We start from the raw sequence: 18,804 nt of genomic DNA on the forward strand, positions 1-18,804 counted from the left end.
ACCTCCTCATAGGCTTCTTTCTTCTTGCAGAAAGGAAACCAACTGCTTCTACTCACAACAGTATTTAATTCTTCATAAATCTTGGGAATTCAGCCTAACCACGACATAAACACAGTGCAGCATATTTAAATTGTAACTAATGCTACATTACACAGATCCATAACAGGAGGCGAGGATTAAGTGCAAAGAGAAACCAATTTTCTTTAGTGCTTTAGCTATTTGATATCCCCATAACAGAACAGATTAAATACAACCCAGTATTTTAGCTGTATTTTTAGTCCAACTGAAAACACAGCAATCGAGGCAGCGGGGGAAAACAGATATTCCTCATATGGCAATTTTGTTTTATTTGGTTGTTGATCTGATAGTAGTTCAGGCTCTTTTATCCTGAGAAAGCCTCCTCTTCAATTATCACCCTCTCCACTAAAGCATCTTTCTTTCCAGAACAAAATGAAGATGAGTTTTAACATCTGCTTCGATTGTAACGGAAAGAAAATTAATTATTTTTATCCACTAAGTAGCTGGACTGCATTGCTCCTTTTGGAAAAGCATCTCATCAAGCAACAGGTGACATCTCAGAAGGAGCATTACCTCTGAAAAGCTTTTTCACTGCATGTCATAAGAGATAAACTGTTCTATTGGAGTGTGTATCAAATGTGGATATTCCTCAGTCAAGAAAAAGTTACCAGGCTGGTCTTTAGAGTTAAAGCTGACTGAGATGCTGTAAGTCTTGCTCTGCATACAAACACCCTTAAGGCTGTTAACCTTGCACACCAACAGAATTACGGAGCTGGTCTTAAGCCAGTATTTCATAGGGGACATTAAGCTGAGACAACAGCTGCTGTTGGTTTGAACCCATGTCACAAAGCACTGCCTGCACGCCTGTTTGTTCCAAGACAAACTACACTGTATAAAATGCCAGAGCCTTTCAGCACAGCTACCCTGTGTGCGTTTTCCTTCTTACCTGCAAGTCTGCTATTGACTACATTGTGTTTCTCCCAGAGCCAGAGAACAGCCCTGTCCCAGGTTTGCACCGAGTCCATGGATTCCTTCGCCATCTCCTCAAAGTGCTGAGCACAGGCCTTGCATCCAAAGAAGTGATGGACGTATCTCTGCATGACCTCAAGCACTACTCTGGGATTGTCTTCGAGACCTAGAAAGGCAGTGAGATGCATTCAGCACCACTGGGACAAACACAGCTTCAGCGTGTGCTCTGCAGAACACACCTGACAGCGAACCAAAGAAGGCAAACCTTGTTCTCTTCTCATCCCACGGATATGAACACCTCCAGAGGCACAGAACCTGCCCCCTTTCCCATTGACTAGCACACGTGTAGTCATCAGCACCAAAACCAAATGCTTGCCAAATTAAACAGCTCACGATGCAGTGCCTCACTGCAGTGCCTGAGCAACTGCTGCAGCCAAACAGCTGGGAGGAACCCACAGCACAGGGCTTGCAGATTACGTGGTAAAGGGTTGCAGAGCTTCTGTCCCATTCTGGCAGTGAAAAACAGAGGCTGGGAGCACATGTGCTCTATGTACATGCTCAGAAAAAGAATCCTTAGCAAAACCTATTCAAAACTGCCAGAGTATTTGTCTGCTGCCTGTGGAAGAGACGCATGGAGACTCCACAGCACACCTTCACTCAGAGCAGAGATGTTATTAAAGCCAATGAAAAGCAAACAATCTCTGCTCAGACGTTCCATATCTGTGATTGAATAGGCACGTATAAATAAAAGCGAGGAGATTACAGCAGATTAAATTACCATCTTACAAGAAAGGCTAAAAAGCGTTTTGGAAAGTTGAAATGAATTTCAGACAAAAGAGTTTCACCACATAAATTGACTACAAATTTAGGAATAAAATCAGTAAGAAATAACTGCAAGCCAACAATCTCTTCATGCAGAACAAATTTAACTGTAGCTGTTCTCCTGTGTAATGTTACATTCTTGAAGTCTCCTTCAAAATTCCTTTTCCAAAGAGGGCTTTCAAATTTAGCAACGGATTAAAAGATTCAGATATGGAGTTAAAAATCCACAAGCAAGTCTTATCCACACCAACAGATCCCATTCATTGAGAACTCCTCCATACAAACGAAGGATGCCCAGGATGAGATTTCTGCAGTGATTTTTATCTGCCTTCTGAAGTGAACAATTCAGCTCCTTTGGGGTCCCCGATGTTCATCTCATTGCAGCTTCAAATGACACAGCTCAACATTAAAACACGTCAAATTTAAAGCAATAAAAACATTCAATCAAGAAAATCATGGTAAGTTTATGCTGGCTGCTGCCAGACTCTGCAAGGAGTGGAAACTATCAAGAAAAATCCGGCTGGTTTAAAAAGGAAACAAACAATTGCAAAATGGCTCATTTTGTTTGTTTTTCTTTTATCAGCCCAGCGATGAATCTTCTATTAACATCTGCCATGTATCATCGTGTAATCCTCCTTTTCTCTTTCCTCCCAAACTACAGCAATTCAGGGTAACCCTAATCTTTAAAGTGGACAAGAACCATAAAACCCTACCTGTGGTGGGAAGGATTAGGGAGTACATCATGCTTTTTAGTAGATGGGATTTAAACAAGCAATAAGGAGAGGAAAACCTCCCAAGACATAATCCGACAGTCTCAGACTGACCCAATTCTTTTGCCATAAGAAGTGATCATCACATATCTGCCCCGATTTAAATCGAGGGGTAAAGTGTGCCGAAGAGTTCTCAGGTTCTGCAGTGTATTTTTAACTTCAGACTGACAGCTTGGAAGATGGGAGCACTGCCAGCTGTGATGTTGTACACCCAGATATTCAGAACGCTTTTCAATTCGATTCAGTTCCAGCACTTTGCCCCAGAAAAGGGGCAAAAAAAAAAAAGGCCATTCAACTCCTGCACGATGCTGCTGCACAGCTACTACAGCATGCAGCACAACAAAGAGATTCAGCCTATTGTCCCACGAATAACAAACAAAACAAGGCAAAATGAGAGGAAAAAGCCCTACAGCATGATGAGATTAGCTACTCAAAGTATGCCTATTTGCAGGGCATTCAACATTAAGAATTGAGTTTTTCACTGTGACTGCAAACTATGCTGGACAGATAAATGTATCCAGGATTTGAACTATATTTGTATTTAATGTATAATTGACAACTGGAAAACTGCAAACTACTGTTACCATGGCCTGGTAGCACTCTATCTAGAATTCTTTGCAGAAGACATTAAAAGCCTGAAATTAAAAAACAAAAACGAAATGGAACAATAAGCAAAGAATGCACTGCCCTGACAAGAACAAAATCAGATGAAGAGCAATATTTCAGCATCAATTCTTTCCATTGTGCTGAGACAGCATCTACCCTATGCAGAACGCTTCTTAAATAGGAACCAACATCAGAACACTAACACTCTTTCAAAGATACTGCAAGTCTAAAAACAAGGGATTTTACCAAGCGTTTGCAAAGGAGTGAATGCCTCGCACTGCAACAATTAATGGGGACTCAGCTGAAAACAGATCTGTCTTGAAATTCTGTATTGCTGAAATTTAATTACAGAAGGGGACTGGCTAACGGCTGTCCAGCTTTTATTGCTGCCAAACCCCATGGTTTCATCTCATTCTTCTCAAATAAACAGCGCGACCTCACAGCCTCAACAGGCTCCCTCCTTTTTCAGGTGGTTCAGAATTTCTTCCTTTGAAATTCTCCCCCTCCTTGCTGTCTTACTGCTCACTTCCCCAGGGTCACGTACTTTCCTCCTCCATTTACCACGGTTCTAAGCAAGGACAAACTGACACACTTTCTTTTAAAGCCTTCCCACCGCAGGGAAGCTACGCTCTGACCCCTGCTGGCAACAGCCTGCAAACTGAGCCTGGAAAGACACTGCTCATGAATGTATTAGCAAGAATTTACAGGAAAAAGATAGCTTGAATCCATTACCTATTTTGTTGCCTAGCAGATCAGCTGTGTGTTTTTGCCTTCCAGACCCTCACATAACTGCTACTTACCCGTATTTATCAAAGCTGTCGGTCGCAGCGCAGCTTGCACAGTTAGGGTATGAAACAGCTTCCAAAGGGAGCAAGTATAGCCTCTGAGCTCCGGCCTGCTGCCCTGACAGCCAACCCACTCCGTTCTCTTAGTGAGAAATATCCCAGAAATCTGAAAAGAATACATGTTTCAGATACATGCAGCCCTGGGACCGAGATTAGCTTCAACATTTGTAGACATGCTATTTCTCTCCAAAGCCCATTGCTAAACTCACCCGTCTTGCAAACACATTACATGACATGCAGTAACAGCCAGTGATGTTAAACCTGCCAAGATGCACATCAGGGATGCCTGATTAGACTGCCAGGATACCTTAAGCAGCTTAACTTCTAGAGACTTTTTTTTCAGCACAGTATGAAAACAAGACACACACACTGCTGTAAGCTGTGTTACAGCTTCCGTGGGCACAATAAAAATTGTGCATCACTCAGCAACATCCATGGAATCTACAGCAGTAACATCTTAAGAGGATCAGATGTGAAATTAATGTTTATTTCTTCTTAAAACTACTACTGCAAATGAAAATCTTGCATGGGATTTCTTTCCAATGATTCATCTCTGATTCCTAAAACACACACGTCTGCTTTCCAAATCCCAGACAGCAATCCCACTTCATGGGGAGAAAGACTCACATTAACTTCTGTGCAAAGACAGCTCCATCACAGTGCTTTTCATTACCAAACCGAGATGGGATTCCCGGCAACGACCAAAGTCAGGAAATTAAGTAGGAATAACGAAGAATAATTTACCCTTCAACGGGCAAATTTCCCACCTTTTACACTCTGAACTTAAGAGAATTCTGCTGATAGCAGGCGTAGCAAATAAAGCCAATTCTAACATCTCTGCTCTCCCATGGTTTGAAGCTGACATTAAGGAAGGCAGCAATGCTTGCTGCTAAAACCACGCCAGGATTGTCTGCTGCAATTCTCTCATTCCAATTTCTTCATGTGGATTTTTTTTTTCCTGGCAATGATTTCACTTTATTTTCATTTTAACCTTCTTATAACTCCATTATGGCTGAGGGACCATCAGTCAGTGATGCCTTAGATTTATACAGAATCTTATCCTTTACTAATGCTGTATTTTACACTGGAAACTGGTAACAGCTTACCCGCATTTTGTTGTTGACCAGATCTAGAATAGCATCATAAGGGATTTTGTCTAATGGAAGGCTCACCAGCCACTCCTGCAGGGTCTCTAACAACTTCACCACAGGCTGACGGCCAGGAAAAAGCTGAGGATATTAAAAAGAAAAAAGAATATAATATTTTAAAGCACAACTTCCAGCAGCAGCATGACAGTTTGATGTTTACCTAAATGTGTTTTCTCATCTCTGAAATGCATTAGCTCAGTTTAATAGACAAGATTTTCTTTTGTTGTTTGCTTGTTCTGTTTATCAGTAAAGCAGTTGATCAGTTATCTCACAGTAACTCACAAAATTTAACACACTGCATTTGTAAAATGTTAACCAGCACGAAGATGCTCAATCTCAAGCAGAACAACCTTGGGCAGATGACACAGAATTTTCTGTGAAGGTAATTCAGCTAAGCACACAGCTGGAGGAGCATAAGACCTAAGAAAGGCTGAAACCCCTTCTCACTCTTTGAATATAAACCACAGCAATGGTTCTTATAGTATTTTTATTCTGGTTGATGATGGCAGTTACCTAGAAAAATAACTTTCCTTTTCACACGTGTGATTCCCAAAGTGGTTTGCAAATGGTGATTACAGTAACTTGCAAGTTAAAGCAGTCGAGCTCTGTCAGACAAGCACAAGGAGCTGTAAGTCATGGGTCATATCATTATTATACACTAGAAATGCTTGCCTGATTGTTGTATTTACTATGGAATTGAGTACACAACATTTTCTAAGCACCCTTCCAGAGGAAGGAGAAACAAAGCCCCTGCACCTGCTGTCTTAAACACATCCCATGTATTTAATAGATGTCAGGAGATGCTCTGCAATACAAGTCCCTTCGCAGCCACTGTCCAACTATACAACTAAAACAGCTTACTTCTGTACTACAGCCAGCATCTATAATCCTGTAGGAATCCCAAAATATCATACTTTACTATCTAAAAAAAATAACAGTAGCAGAGTGTCTCTGGCAGATACATTTCATGGAAGAAAAAAGTAAAATCTAATTCTACAATAACGAAGATTTCCCTAGTAGGGGGGGCAGAGATCAGACCTCTGGGTTTAGAATTGAGCATCATTTTAAATGCTGTTAAACAGGAAGATAGGAAAAGTGTTGGAAGTCCTGATTCACAAAGCTGTTGTTATGGATTGAATGCTGGGAACTTTGTTAAAAAGGAAAGCAAGAGACAGGGTTTAACTTTGAAATCCAGTGCGTGAGCCTGCAGAACGATGCACGTAATGACAGTGCCAGCACTGCAAACTCAGCATTTTGACTGCCTCAAATGCAAGCAGTGCACATGTCAGTAAGTGGGAATTGTGAGTGAGAACCAAGAGAAAAGCTTTTCAAAACAAAAGAATGCAAACGGAGGACAGGAGTCCCCATGTACAGTGGCAATCTGGAGATGAGCGTGCAACAGCATTCCCCACTCATGCACTAATAGCCAGGGAAGCAAATGACATAAGCTGGCCAGGAGCCATCAGGAAGAACAGAGGATGTTTTAGGGATAATATGATGGAAAGATTACCACCACATTTTCTTAAAGAAATGAGGCCAGCTAGAGATTTCTGACCTCTGATGGCCGCAGGGGGGCAAGAAACCGACTGATACACCCAGATAGCTGGGAACAGATCATACAGCCCCTGTTATTCCCTTAAACAGGAACTGGTTAAGGTATTTTAAATAAAGCCAAGTGGTAGCAGTCAGTAAGTACATCCAGAGTCTGCCCGTTTCAGAAGGCTGATGTGACAAGGTGCAATTTCATTTTCTTTCCAAGTTAGATGGCACGTGTTGCTGGTATTACAGGTGATGTGCCTGCATCTTCATTTCTGGAATACTCAACCTCAAGATTCAAGATTCAGACTGAAGTTAGAAATTTCTAAACAGAACACTACTTGTCAAGCATGCACAATCCAAAATTAAACAGTGAAAAGAATACTTTTACTTACTGAGTTAAAATAGCTATTTACCCCAAAGATCTGATAAATGGACTGTATTAAGAGCATTCGTTCAATATGCTGCAGGCTGCTTAGCCTTTATTCAAATTTGATCTGTCTAAGATGAAATTAAAATGCCTTTCAGCTCTTTAAGGATATCAGAACGGCACAAAGTAACTCAAAAACAACATTTAAAGAAATTCACAAAACTATTTTTAAGCTATTGGGAAAGCACACACTTAAATACATTCTGAAAGGCATTTTGAGAAGCTTACACCACAATAAATTTTATGTTACAGTCATTTTTTTTCCCCCTAAAATAATCAAGGAGTGGAAGCACACACCTTGGCAGAAATGGTAACAAAATCCTTGAAGGTCTTCAGCTCAGCTCCCTCAAGCATCCTGTGTGTAGCAAGCTCCACCCGGAACAGGTAATGCAATCCAGATTCAAGGTCAGCCATGTACAACTTCGATCTGAAACACACACACACATAAATAACATCGTGACAGGGCTCTTTCACTCATTTTCTCATCAGTCACGAAGGTAAAATTGATATATAGTAGGTGCCATTAAAGCCCCTACATTTGCCACTCCACAGCGATTGCAGTACAGCCTGCAGCAGGCACAGGGAATACAGCAGTTGCTTCAGGTGCTGGGAATGGTGTAAAGTTCATTGAGACCTACTGCACCTCCTGAACAAGTTCTGTATCACTCAGCTCTGAGCTCAGACATGTGAAGCAAGACCACACTTCAGCTTTTTGTTTCCCAGCCAGCTGCACCTCGCAATGAAGTCACAAACCACTGTCAGCAAGGAAGTAGAAATTACAGCTTCTCTCCAGAATCTGACACAAACAGTAAAATCACATCCTACCAGAAAAGGGAGACACAGATGATGCACAGAGCAGAGGTGCAAGCAAGACTGGCAAAAATCATTATTGGAAAGGACTGAACTTAGCAATCCTCTGCCAGATGCAGCAGTATTGCTGCAGGCTCCTTGGATACAGAGTCCTGTGCAAACAATTTTATTCACAGCTGCTCTCAGTTACACACCTTATGACAGGTACAAGTAAAACAACTAAAGCAAATTAAATGTTTTAACATTCTCACAACTAAATGTCTTTACAACAAGAGCTACTTCAGATAGAATCCATCAGGTAAAACATCCTATCTTTCCATGTTCTCAGAGTCCAACCTTCACACTGCACCATGCAGAGCAATGTAACTGAACAAACAGAAGTTCACACAGTATTCTTCTGTAAGAGCTCAACAAGATCATGGTTTCCAAACCAAACAAAACCGATCATTCAGCTGCCTCCACCTCTAAAATCACATGCATGAATTAACATATATTAAAATGCAAGATAATCTACATTTTTAACAACTCAAACTACAAACTTACTTTGACATATCTCCTCAGTTAATAATGTACTCACTTAAATTGAGAGGAAAAAAAAGAAAAACTCTGCTGGCTTCAAGTTTCTTGAACGCAGATCCATACGTGTGCATAAGGGTCTCACAGAAAAAGCCCATTTGGAAGATACTTGGACTGGAGATTCATATCAACAAGATTTTGGCTTGCTGGGAAGCAGCTACATTTAACTAAGCTGTTTTAATAATACAATGCTTTATGTACAGTATTTTACAACAGTCATTGAAAGAAGATGACACTAATAGTCTCCAAAAAAGGAAAATAAGTACAAAATGAAAGCACTCAGTCCTGTATCTTTTCCATCTAAAGATGCTGAGGGATTATCTCTCTGCAAAGCCTTTGTATCCTTCTCTCAAACAGAGAATGGGGAAAAGAGGGTAAAGATAAACCTCATCAGATTTGGTTTGGCAAACATCTTTCACAGAGACTTTAGCATTTTCAACTGCATTTGCATTTTTGAGCATTTTTACTGGGCACTGCTTACTTTCCAATACACACAAAGATAATCATTTTTCTACAGAAATGTGCTACAGCTCGTTGCTTTACTGCTTATTTTTTCAGGGAATTGATTGAAACACTGCTCACAAACACAGAAATGTTACCTGCATTTGGCAGAAGCTGTAACCTTGGTGCTGGAAATGAACTAATTCAGTGCCATCTCAACATACTGAGAAACAGATCAAGCTGAAGCAACAGCTGAAGCACTGCTTCCAGCTTTGGTGCTGTAATTTCTCCAGCAATAAGCATAAATGCCTTACACTTTATTCTGCAGAAGAACAAAGATCAGAAAGTCTGATCAACCTATTCAAATGAAGCTACATCAGATGGGATAGAAAGAAATACCATTTTCATCTGCACCAGAACTTTACAATGACAGGGCAGCCTCCTGCATGGCAAAAAGAAACCGCATGTGAATTTTAATAATCAAGCATTGATCTGGAAATCAGAATTGCTTACTTATCAAATTCCTTCCACGGCTTCATCTCTGCGCTCTCCTCCTTGTTTCCTTTAGCAGGCAGCTCAAGTGGTGCAAGAAGTTTCTTTCTTACACCTGGCAGCGACTTCAGATATGAGGAAAAGACCGACCGCAGGGGCTTCAGACTGGGTGCAAATGGACAAAATTCAGATGATTTTTATCTTGGATTAATAAAGCATCCAAAGCAAACCAGCATATTTATATCACACTCACTTTGTTCTCCGCTTCTATTTTGATAAATGGTGATGATTTTAGGAAGAGTAACAAAAATAACTGCAATTAGTCGTCGAAATTCCACATGAATTAAAAACATCATTGTTCATCAAAATATCAGCTTGATAACACAGGCAGCGTCCACATGGAGAAGTATTCTGACTTAGAAGCAAGCTTGTCAGACCTTGGATACATTGCTAATTTTTCTCATTTTCATTCCAAAGTGTTTTCCTTTCAGATACATCACAGCAACAGGCACAAAGACTGTAAGTAGGCAATAATGGCAAGCAAGCTAATATCAAGTCTCTTATAAAAATATATATATATATAACAATATTAAATGCTTCATTAGGAACAGCACACAGCTATCAGCATATGCAACTCCAAATAACAAGCAGTCACCTATTTCCAGACAGAAGCACTACAAAAGTGGCTACTTCAAAGAAAGTTTTACAGTAAATAATCTTGTCAGTGCAGTGCAGCAAGCCAAGGGTTATGAGGTTATGAGGCCACAGGACTCTTCCATAGTAACTCTTTCTACTGGCATAATCCATCTCTACATATTATAAGCATTCATAAAGAGCAAACTGTATAATGAGACCACTGAATACAATTAATAACAGCTGAAGAGTGCTCAAGACAGACAATTTTCAAACACAGTGCACTGAATACACACTAAGACACAATGTCATCATACATGTGCAAAAATGACCATAAAATAACTTACTTTGTATAAAAGGAAGCTATAAAAAACAGTTGCTATAGCTTGGGTGAATCCCCCTATGTTCCCTTGAGACAGGAAGTGCTCACCTGTTAACCAACCCGTGCGACCCATTAGGATGCATCAGGTAGCACGAAGGGACTGAGGTAATCCCAAGTTTCTCCAGGAAAGACTTATCAAAATTCACTGCTCTCTTTACAACAATGTTTTCATACTGGATCAAATCCAAGATAACCTGGGTAACAAAAAGGAAACACAAATTAAATACATTGCTGGTGGCATATCCAGTCTTGCAGGACAAGACAGGTAAGTAAGCAAAGCGCATCAACCCTTAAACTGTTCACCAAGAAAGTGCATCTGTGAGGATCCTGTGGACACCAATAACCTCAGATGAAGATTTACTCTGCAAGTTATTTACTCCTACCTTCAATTCTTTCTTTGTTCTATTCTGATATTTTTCTTTTCCAGTCTAACATCTGAAGAAAACATGAGAAAGAATGGTGAAATGTCCTCAAACCTCAAAATAGAGCAGGGAATATTCCATAGGCAACAGCAGATATGTTTTGTGCTACATGTGCAAGGTAAGTTTCCACTACATTTTTCCTTTCTGGGTGCATATTATCTTTGCTATGTTTCACCTCACTTTCAAACTTGTAATTTAAAAGAGGGGTCTCTTTTAATCAGTAATAAAAGCACGGACTTCATTTCTTCAGCTGTTGTGACTTCTATTAGGTTTGTCTATACTGTCTAACGCTGAAAAACTGAAAGTAATGTTGTTTCTATTTTATCAAGCTGCTTCATAAATACAGAATTCTCTACAACATTAGCAAATATTTAGCCTTCTGAAAGCAGATTCTATTCTTCTTACTCAGATGACAATCTGCTTTCCCTGCAAAGGGGAAACAGTGTTAAAATCAGAGACAAAATGCTAGAGAACTTGATAATCATCACCTCCTTTTTGGTACTGCCTACAAGGACCCAAACAGCAGCTTCCAGAAACCAAATGTCTGGAAGCAGTCTGCTTCTCAAAGTGATTCTTGTTTTTGGCAGCACACCCTCCTCCTCTTGTACAACTCAGTCATCTTGGCATCAAATCTAATTAGAAACATTTCACAGACACAGGATGTTTCTGCACAGATTATACCTAGATAATTGTGCACTTTATTTACTTTACTTATTCCAGATCTTGGCAGCAAGAGAAAAGTAACAGCTCTAGGCGAGCAGCAGGCTCGTTAAGTGGTGAAATGAAGCCAAATCAAATATTTTATTGGGGGGGAAGGAAAGATCAAAGACTTTCACTTCCTCAGTGGCTCAGAATGGAAACAATCGCATGCTATCATTTAAATTAGAACCACTAATATTATGAATGTTTCTCTAGCAGTCACAAAACATCTGACAATGTTTTTGTTGGGATTTTCCTGCTCTTGAAACAAAAGAATTGTGCTAACAGTGAAACAGCTAAATTAATCTTCCTCTCAAGTGGGAACAGAAGAAGTTAACATAACATGGCATACAGCTGTAAGCAAGTTCTTCTGCATAATTAAATACAACAGCCTTATGTAACCACCTGACTTTACGATATCTCAAAAAACACGACCTGACTTTGACCATCCTTCAATCCAGTCCTAGAATCACAAGCTCTATTGCTTGACTAACATAAAACTCAGCTGTTTCATAATAACACCCTTTCATACTCACGATGTCACAAATCATGCATTACCTCTCGGCCAATGTAGGAGTTATTGCTTTCAACCACAACAGCAGTGTAATGAGGGGTTTTCTTGTCGAAGAGAGAAGTAACTTCACTGGACCTTTTATGAAAAGATAAAGCATTTAGCACGGGAGAATGCAATAAGCTCACTGTAAATCAACAGAACTTCCTTTTACTATCTCGTAGTAGTATTGATAACAACAACACTAAAAAGCTTACTTTATCTTTAATAAGACTATCTATATTGTGTTTAATTAACACAGCAGACGTACATTAGCTGCACTTTAAACAAGGCACTTACGAAACTGGATCCAATGGTGGGCAAGCAGGAGGTCTTGACTCCTGAGAATGGTTCTGCAAGAAGTCAACCATCACCTGGCGAACTGTTTGCAGCTCACGATCTGCTCCTGCTGAGTCCAAGGCACAAAAACATGCAGTGCTTCAGACAACTGACACACAGCTGTGGCAAACACTTCAGGTGCAGGTTTTCACACATTCTCATACTTTCCTGCAGCATTTTCGTTTTTTGTTTCACATTCAGCTTGGGAAAAAGAGGCACTGTTTTCTGTCTGACGAACAGGTACCAAGGATTTAATTGTAAGATTGCAATTTAAGGTTGGAATGACAACTTAAGAACTATCAACCCATCCCAAAATTTACAGAATATCAAGACTTACAAATCTATCTGCCTGCCTTGCTGCTTCTCTCTCAAAACAACGCTTCATTCCAAATGTGTGTTTGTTTCCACAGCAGTTGCAGATTCTAGTAGGCTTTTTTCGATAAGGATATTTGTGATGGATTAAAAACTGCAGACATGTGGCACTTATACCAAATGTGACAGGTGACCTTACAAAGCCACATAACATAAAGGAATAACTGACCTGTGAGATCATTTTATCAGCTTTAAAAGGAATAAATCAAAATGCAGGAGCTCTCACAAATACCAGAAGTAACAGGTACAGCTACAGTCTAATTCTACATAAAGGGTTAATGGTGCAGGTGGTCCTTCTTCTGACCTTTGGCCTTTTAAATGTTAATCCATTAGAAAAGACAACATTACTTTTGTCCCCAGACAAACCACCTCAAGCTGTGATCCTGTCAAACACAGGGGATAAGCCTGCTTTCAGTTAGTCAACATCTGAGTGGGGGTTCCCCAATGAAATTCAGGATGCCTGGAAACTGACTGACAGTTCAAAAGGCACCAGAGCCACGACTGAGCAAACTGCATCTCAGGCTGCAGAGATGTGGGCTGGTTTTGTCCTCTGGGACTTCCACCCCCCTCCAAATGAGGGCAACTCACACTTACAGCAGGATATTCCTACCTTTGTAATTTTCTCCAGTCGTAAACTGCTTTGTAAATGCTCTGAAGAACTACAGGGGAAGAAAAAGAAAAGTATTACTGATTTTAAAAAGTCACTTTTGAAGACAAAAGCTCTGGTTTCACACAGTCGTTTTTAGTTTTTACAGCTGTACTACAAAACATTTCTATCTCTCCATTCACGAAATAGTTTTTACTCCTAGCTTATAGTTCCAAAGCCCTGGCTAGAGCATCAGAATTTCTAGTAAATACTCTCTGCACATAGGTTGATTTGTAAGTTTTAGTTATCATACAACACCCATCATCTACCTAAGGCAATAAATTCATCACGGCACTTACCCTCACAGTTGGATAGAAGTGGATCCCATACTCCTTACACGTCTCATAGTTCTCTTCTTCCCCGCAATCCAGCACACCAATTCTAATTGCAGACTCCCAGTCTGAAAACAAAAATATATTTCCATTTTCAGCAGAAGCGACCTCGGATCCCAGCTGCAGACTGGCCTGGTTCCCAAGGAAATCAACTCCACAACTCTGACAGATTCCAGTAGCACAGAAACCAAGCCTTAGGTTGGCCCTTGTTCACAGGCCATTTCCACCCTCAAGATGAATGAGAGACTGAATATGAGCCAGCAGTGCGCTCTGGCAGCTCGAAAGGCAAATGGGATCCTGGGCTCCATCAGGAGAGGGGTGGTCAGCAGGGACAGGGAGGTGATTGTCCCTCTCTACTCGGCTTTTGTGAGGCCCCATCTGGAGTACTGTGTCCAGGTGTGGAGCCCTCAGTACAAGAAAGACATTGAGATTTTGGAAAGGGTCCAGAGGAGGGCGACTAAGATGATCAGGGGGCTGGAGCACCTCCCCTATGAGGACAGGCTGAGGGAGTTGGGCTTGTTCAGCCTGGAGAAGAGAAGGCTGCGGGGTGACCTCATTGCAGCCTATCAATACCTGAAGGGAACCTACACCCAGGAGGGGAGTAAACTCTTCAAAAGGGCTGACAACAGCAGGACTAGGGGAAATGGTTTTAAGTTGAAGGAGGGAAGATTTAGGTTGGATGTTAGGGGGAAGTTCTTTACTAGGAGAGTGGTCAGGCCCTGGAACGGGCTGCCCAGGGAGGTTGTGGATGCCCCGTCCTTGGACGTGTTTAAGGCCAGGTTGGACGGGGTCCTGGGCAACCTGATCTGAATGTGTATGTTTGGTGGCCCTGCTAGGCAGGGGGGTTGGAACTACATGATCCTTGAGGTCCCTTCCAACCCGGGTGATTCTGTGATTCTGTCATTGAACAACTAAAAGCTCCCTGGCTGGTTGGGCTTCTGTTTGTTTGAAGCTGCAGCAGTATTCCCAAGACATCTAAGTAAGAACAATCTCAACATACAATGTGACAATTATAGGACTGCAGATTTTTTTCTAATCAAGTCCAAGAAGATGAAATAGGGTCCAACCCAACAGAAGGTACCAAATCAGTTCTGCAGTCAGCTAAGCCCATAAACTGAACACGTGGAGCATATTCAAATGAATAAAACAAATCCAATAGTTTCTCATCCACGTGGCTGACAATCACCAAATGCCACACTTGCTGCACCAGGCATCACAGCTAATTCTCACACAGGCTCACTGCTTACTGAGCTCACAACGTCCTCAGAGGCCTCCAGATCTGCATTCAGCCCAACGCTTACATTTTGCCCACTGAAAGCTGTCTTTACTTTTTAGTGCTCCTCAGGCACGCTCAGGATATGCTTCTAAAATCCCCGAGTTTTAACTGGAGTGCTACAGAGTTGGGTCCCCACATCACTAAATTTCCTAATTTCCTTTATGAATGTTTCATAGGAGTAACCGCAAGAGTTGAAGTATTTCCATAAATGCACCTACATAACTTCAATAAAAGCTTTCAATTCATTCATAGCTTTTTCCTTCTCCTTTCGCCAGCTCTGCTCTGCTGCAGCAATCACTTTAAGGAAGAACTGCTCCAAGAGACTCCTTATGCAGTTACTTTTTACGGCTGAGCTGAATCAAAACAGCTGTGGGCAGAATTTGAAGACACACCGTAACTCCCAAGGATCAATAAAATATAAAATAAGCACTAAAATTAAATTTGCTTTTATAGCAAAGAGCCCGAAAGCTTCATCAAGTTCAAGATCTGATTGGATGCCTGGCTGCTGCTGAAGTTTAGCTTGACCTTTCCTTGTCTTTGAAGGAGGATGGGGCAGCTGAGTGGGAATTTCAGAACATGCCAACAGCCCAAAAGGCACAGCAGTAACTACAAGCATCCTGGAGCAGATGGGCACACATTCACAGCAACACAAAAGATACAACAGTCCATTTTATCAAACAAAATGCAAAACAAACAACAGCAAAAGTTTGGCTTCTGGGTATCCAACCCATCCAACTTTCACCACTCCTCCTTTTTCCACCTGCCTTCATATCCTCCTCCACACCATGAATAGGAGCACTATGAACCCAATGCAAATCGCTCACTTATAACAATGAAAATGCATCTCTGGCTAAACACTTGGGTTAAAGAGCACCAGCTGGGGGTGTGCTGCTCAGCATTTGCTTCTGCTTAGTGAGGAGCTCCTTGTTTCTAAGAGACGTGAAATCTGCTGCAGCACACGGCCTATACTGGCAACACAGTGTAGATTTGTTTCGAAGAAAACACTGCTGATTTTTAAATAGCACTTTCAAATAGCACTATCATTGCACATCTAGGCTGCTTCCAGCATAACAGCAACGTTTCTGTAGTTCCCCAAAACAATTTCTGGAAGGAAAATGTTGCTGGATTTGGGACAACTGTGCAGAGAAGTGGATTATTTCTGCATATAATTCAAGGGTTGTATGTGGGATCTCTATGAGTTTGTCACTTCTGCACAGAAAACCACTACATGTAATTACAGCCCACAGACATTCTGGTGGGTACATTCAACCACCTTTTAAGTTACCAGAAGTGAACTGTAATACAGCTAAATGTGTGGTTAGGGATGCAGCAGTGACAACTCTACGCCTATTCTGAGAGAAAGCATCAAAATGAAAACTGCAAACAAAGCATGCTCTGTTCCCGAGTTTCAGAAGCATCATCTTTAAGCTTGCAGTCAAGTTGCCAAGGTTGAACAGATGAGAAATGAAATAGCTCTCAGATGAAGCTACCTATGGAAAGCATGAGCATTCTTAGTCTTCCACTACAACCCATCCATTCCCAGTCTGAAGGGGAAACGTTCTGCTGTCCAATAACACCAGACATCCATTTGCATTTGCTGATATGGCCAACATCCACACACCCCAAAATCCACTTTTTCAATGCAAGTCTTTCTGAAGACTTAGACCACACTTTATTGGTCCTTGAGGGGTTACAGCACTACAGTGCACATCGTTGTAACTGCAGATAAGTAAGAGCACAAGGACCTGAAGCCATTAAAAATTACCATGATTGCCTACAAAGATATCACACCGCTGCAGTAAAACATGAACATTTTATTTTGAGAAGAGCTCTGCTCACTTTCAGCTCTTCATGATCTCCATTGCAATGCCCACACACCTCCTGGCTCTTTCATGTCTTTAAAAAAAGGTCTAATACTATTTTGGCCACAAGGCAATCCAATTACAAGGTGAAAATGTTATGCAAGCTTATGTAAAGAAACAAAAAAAAAAGAGCTGCAGCTTATTCAAACAAGAAAAGCCATGAAAATAACAAGTGCCTGAAAAGCTATGAAACCAGTACTGCTCTGTTTCTTGCTCTTTGAGTTTCTGCTCGGTCCAGCACATGACAAACACCCAGGGCCATACTCTGGGCAGGTCCATTTCTGTGCCTCTAAAACCACATCTAAAAGCATATGTAACACTGATCTACGCTGTGTGTTCATCATCATTGCTTCTCACATCCAAGGCTGCCAGAGAAGCCAGAGCTCCTCACAGCCTCAAATAGAAACCACATCCATGCACCAGAACTGCTGCCTCCGCCGTGATATCATCTCTTGGGTAAAAAAACACAGTAGAGTTTGAAAGCCTTTAACACATCCACATTAAGAGCAATTTCTCCCAAGATTCTGTCTCAGTTCAGCTCCCCACCACAGCTACAAACACCTCTAAGCCCTGCAGGTTCCTTGCATCAGCTCTACAAACAGAGCAGAACGCTGCAGCACGTGCCAATAAACCCACGAGCAGATTGAGACGCAGCAGTGTGAGCGTCCCTCTGTTGAGGCACAGAGGCCAACGACCCATTTAAAAGAACAGTGTGATAAGCACAAAAATGTGTGTCCCTCTTTGCATTATCACCTGGCCACTCTTTTTTCCCTTCCAACCCACTCCTGCTCTGTTGATTTTGCACGATCCAACACCAAACACACGTGGCATCCCCAGCACTGCAGTATTCACGCGCTTTCTGCTCAGAACGGGATGATTCCTTTCAAGCAACCAGAGGATGAAGATCTCAGAGAGCTGACAGTCGGAAGGCATCTCGGTGCACCCACCATCAGCCTGCAGTGCCACCTGGGCAACCGAGGGAGGCTGCGGGTCGGAAGGGCCGCACAGCTCATCCATCACACACACGGCGGCATTTCGGTGCTCGGCTCCCCCACGTCATTCAACCTGGAGGCTCACCGCTGCTCCCCACAACCGCTCACAGCTCAGCTCCCAAGCAGGACGCGGTCCGGGCAGCGCCCACGGCCCCGCAGCGCCCCACGTGCGGAGGCCCCGCAGCCCAGCCCAGGCCCCGCGGCCCACACTGGCGGAGACCCCGGCAGCCCGGCCTCGCAACGGCGGTCCGCGGGCAGACCCCGGGCCGGGCCCCCTCACCTTTGACGTCCCCCGCCAGGGCTCGCCAGGTGGGGGCGAAGGCGATGCAGTGTCCGCAGGACGAGCTGTAGAACTGCACCACCCAGGCGGCCGAAGAGTTGAGCAGCGCTCGCCGCACCGTGCCGGCCGCCAACACGCTCAGCGGATCCTCCCCGGCCCGGTACAGCCGCGCCGCCACCCCCGCCGCCAGCAGCGCCAGCAAAACCAGCGGCCCGCCGCCGCCCGCCGCCATGTTGGGACGCCGGCCGCTCGGGGCGGGGCGGCGCGGCGCGGGGCGGCGCCATAACAACGGCCGGGCGCGGGGACGCGGCCTAGCGGAGAGCGCGGCTCTCAGCCCGCCTGCCTGCGGGCACCGGGGGAGGGGAGGCTTAGAGTGCCCGAAAGCGGGTTGTGGCTGGCGGTGCTCGCAACTGCTCCTTGTAATCACTCAAGGACCGAAGAGGAAAAGAAATTGATCCAAATCCTCGCGTTTCAGGCGCTCTGTTGCAATTTCAGGGGTTAAAATCTAGGCTAGGATCGTTACGGCAGGCTGGCTGCAGCAGTGTGATATCTTTGT

The 18,804-nt window shown here is 42.7% G+C and overlaps 1 protein-coding gene across 1 annotated transcript in view; it reads right to left on the bottom strand.

Annotated features, from left to right (window-relative positions):
- The window catches only part of QSOX2 (quiescin sulfhydryl oxidase 2), a 23,420-nt gene extending 4,940 nt beyond the window's left edge, over window positions 1-18,480 (bottom strand). The window contains exons 1-11 of the mRNA XM_042879199.1: window positions 18,249-18,480; window positions 13,806-13,906; window positions 13,471-13,519; window positions 12,450-12,555; window positions 12,158-12,248; window positions 10,527-10,672; window positions 9,485-9,628; window positions 7,442-7,571; window positions 5,137-5,259; window positions 3,986-4,136; window positions 965-1,153 (exon numbers count right to left, since the gene is read on the bottom strand). Of these exons, the coding sequence (XP_042735133.1) occupies window positions 965-1,153; window positions 3,986-4,136; window positions 5,137-5,259; window positions 7,442-7,571; window positions 9,485-9,628; window positions 10,527-10,672; window positions 12,158-12,248; window positions 12,450-12,555; window positions 13,471-13,519; window positions 13,806-13,906; window positions 18,249-18,480 (1,462 nt within the window). The remainder of the gene's footprint in view (window positions 1-964; window positions 1,154-3,985; window positions 4,137-5,136; window positions 5,260-7,441; window positions 7,572-9,484; window positions 9,629-10,526; window positions 10,673-12,157; window positions 12,249-12,449; window positions 12,556-13,470; window positions 13,520-13,805; window positions 13,907-18,248) is intronic.
- Between the last annotated feature and the right edge of the window lie 324 nt (window positions 18,481-18,804).

This window comes from Lagopus leucura, unplaced genomic scaffold, assembly GCF_019238085.1.
Source record: "Lagopus leucura isolate 7727_CA_CO unplaced genomic scaffold, USGS_WTPT01 Super-Scaffold_100022, whole genome shotgun sequence".
Taxonomy (NCBI): Eukaryota; Metazoa; Chordata; class Aves; order Galliformes; family Phasianidae; genus Lagopus; species Lagopus leucura.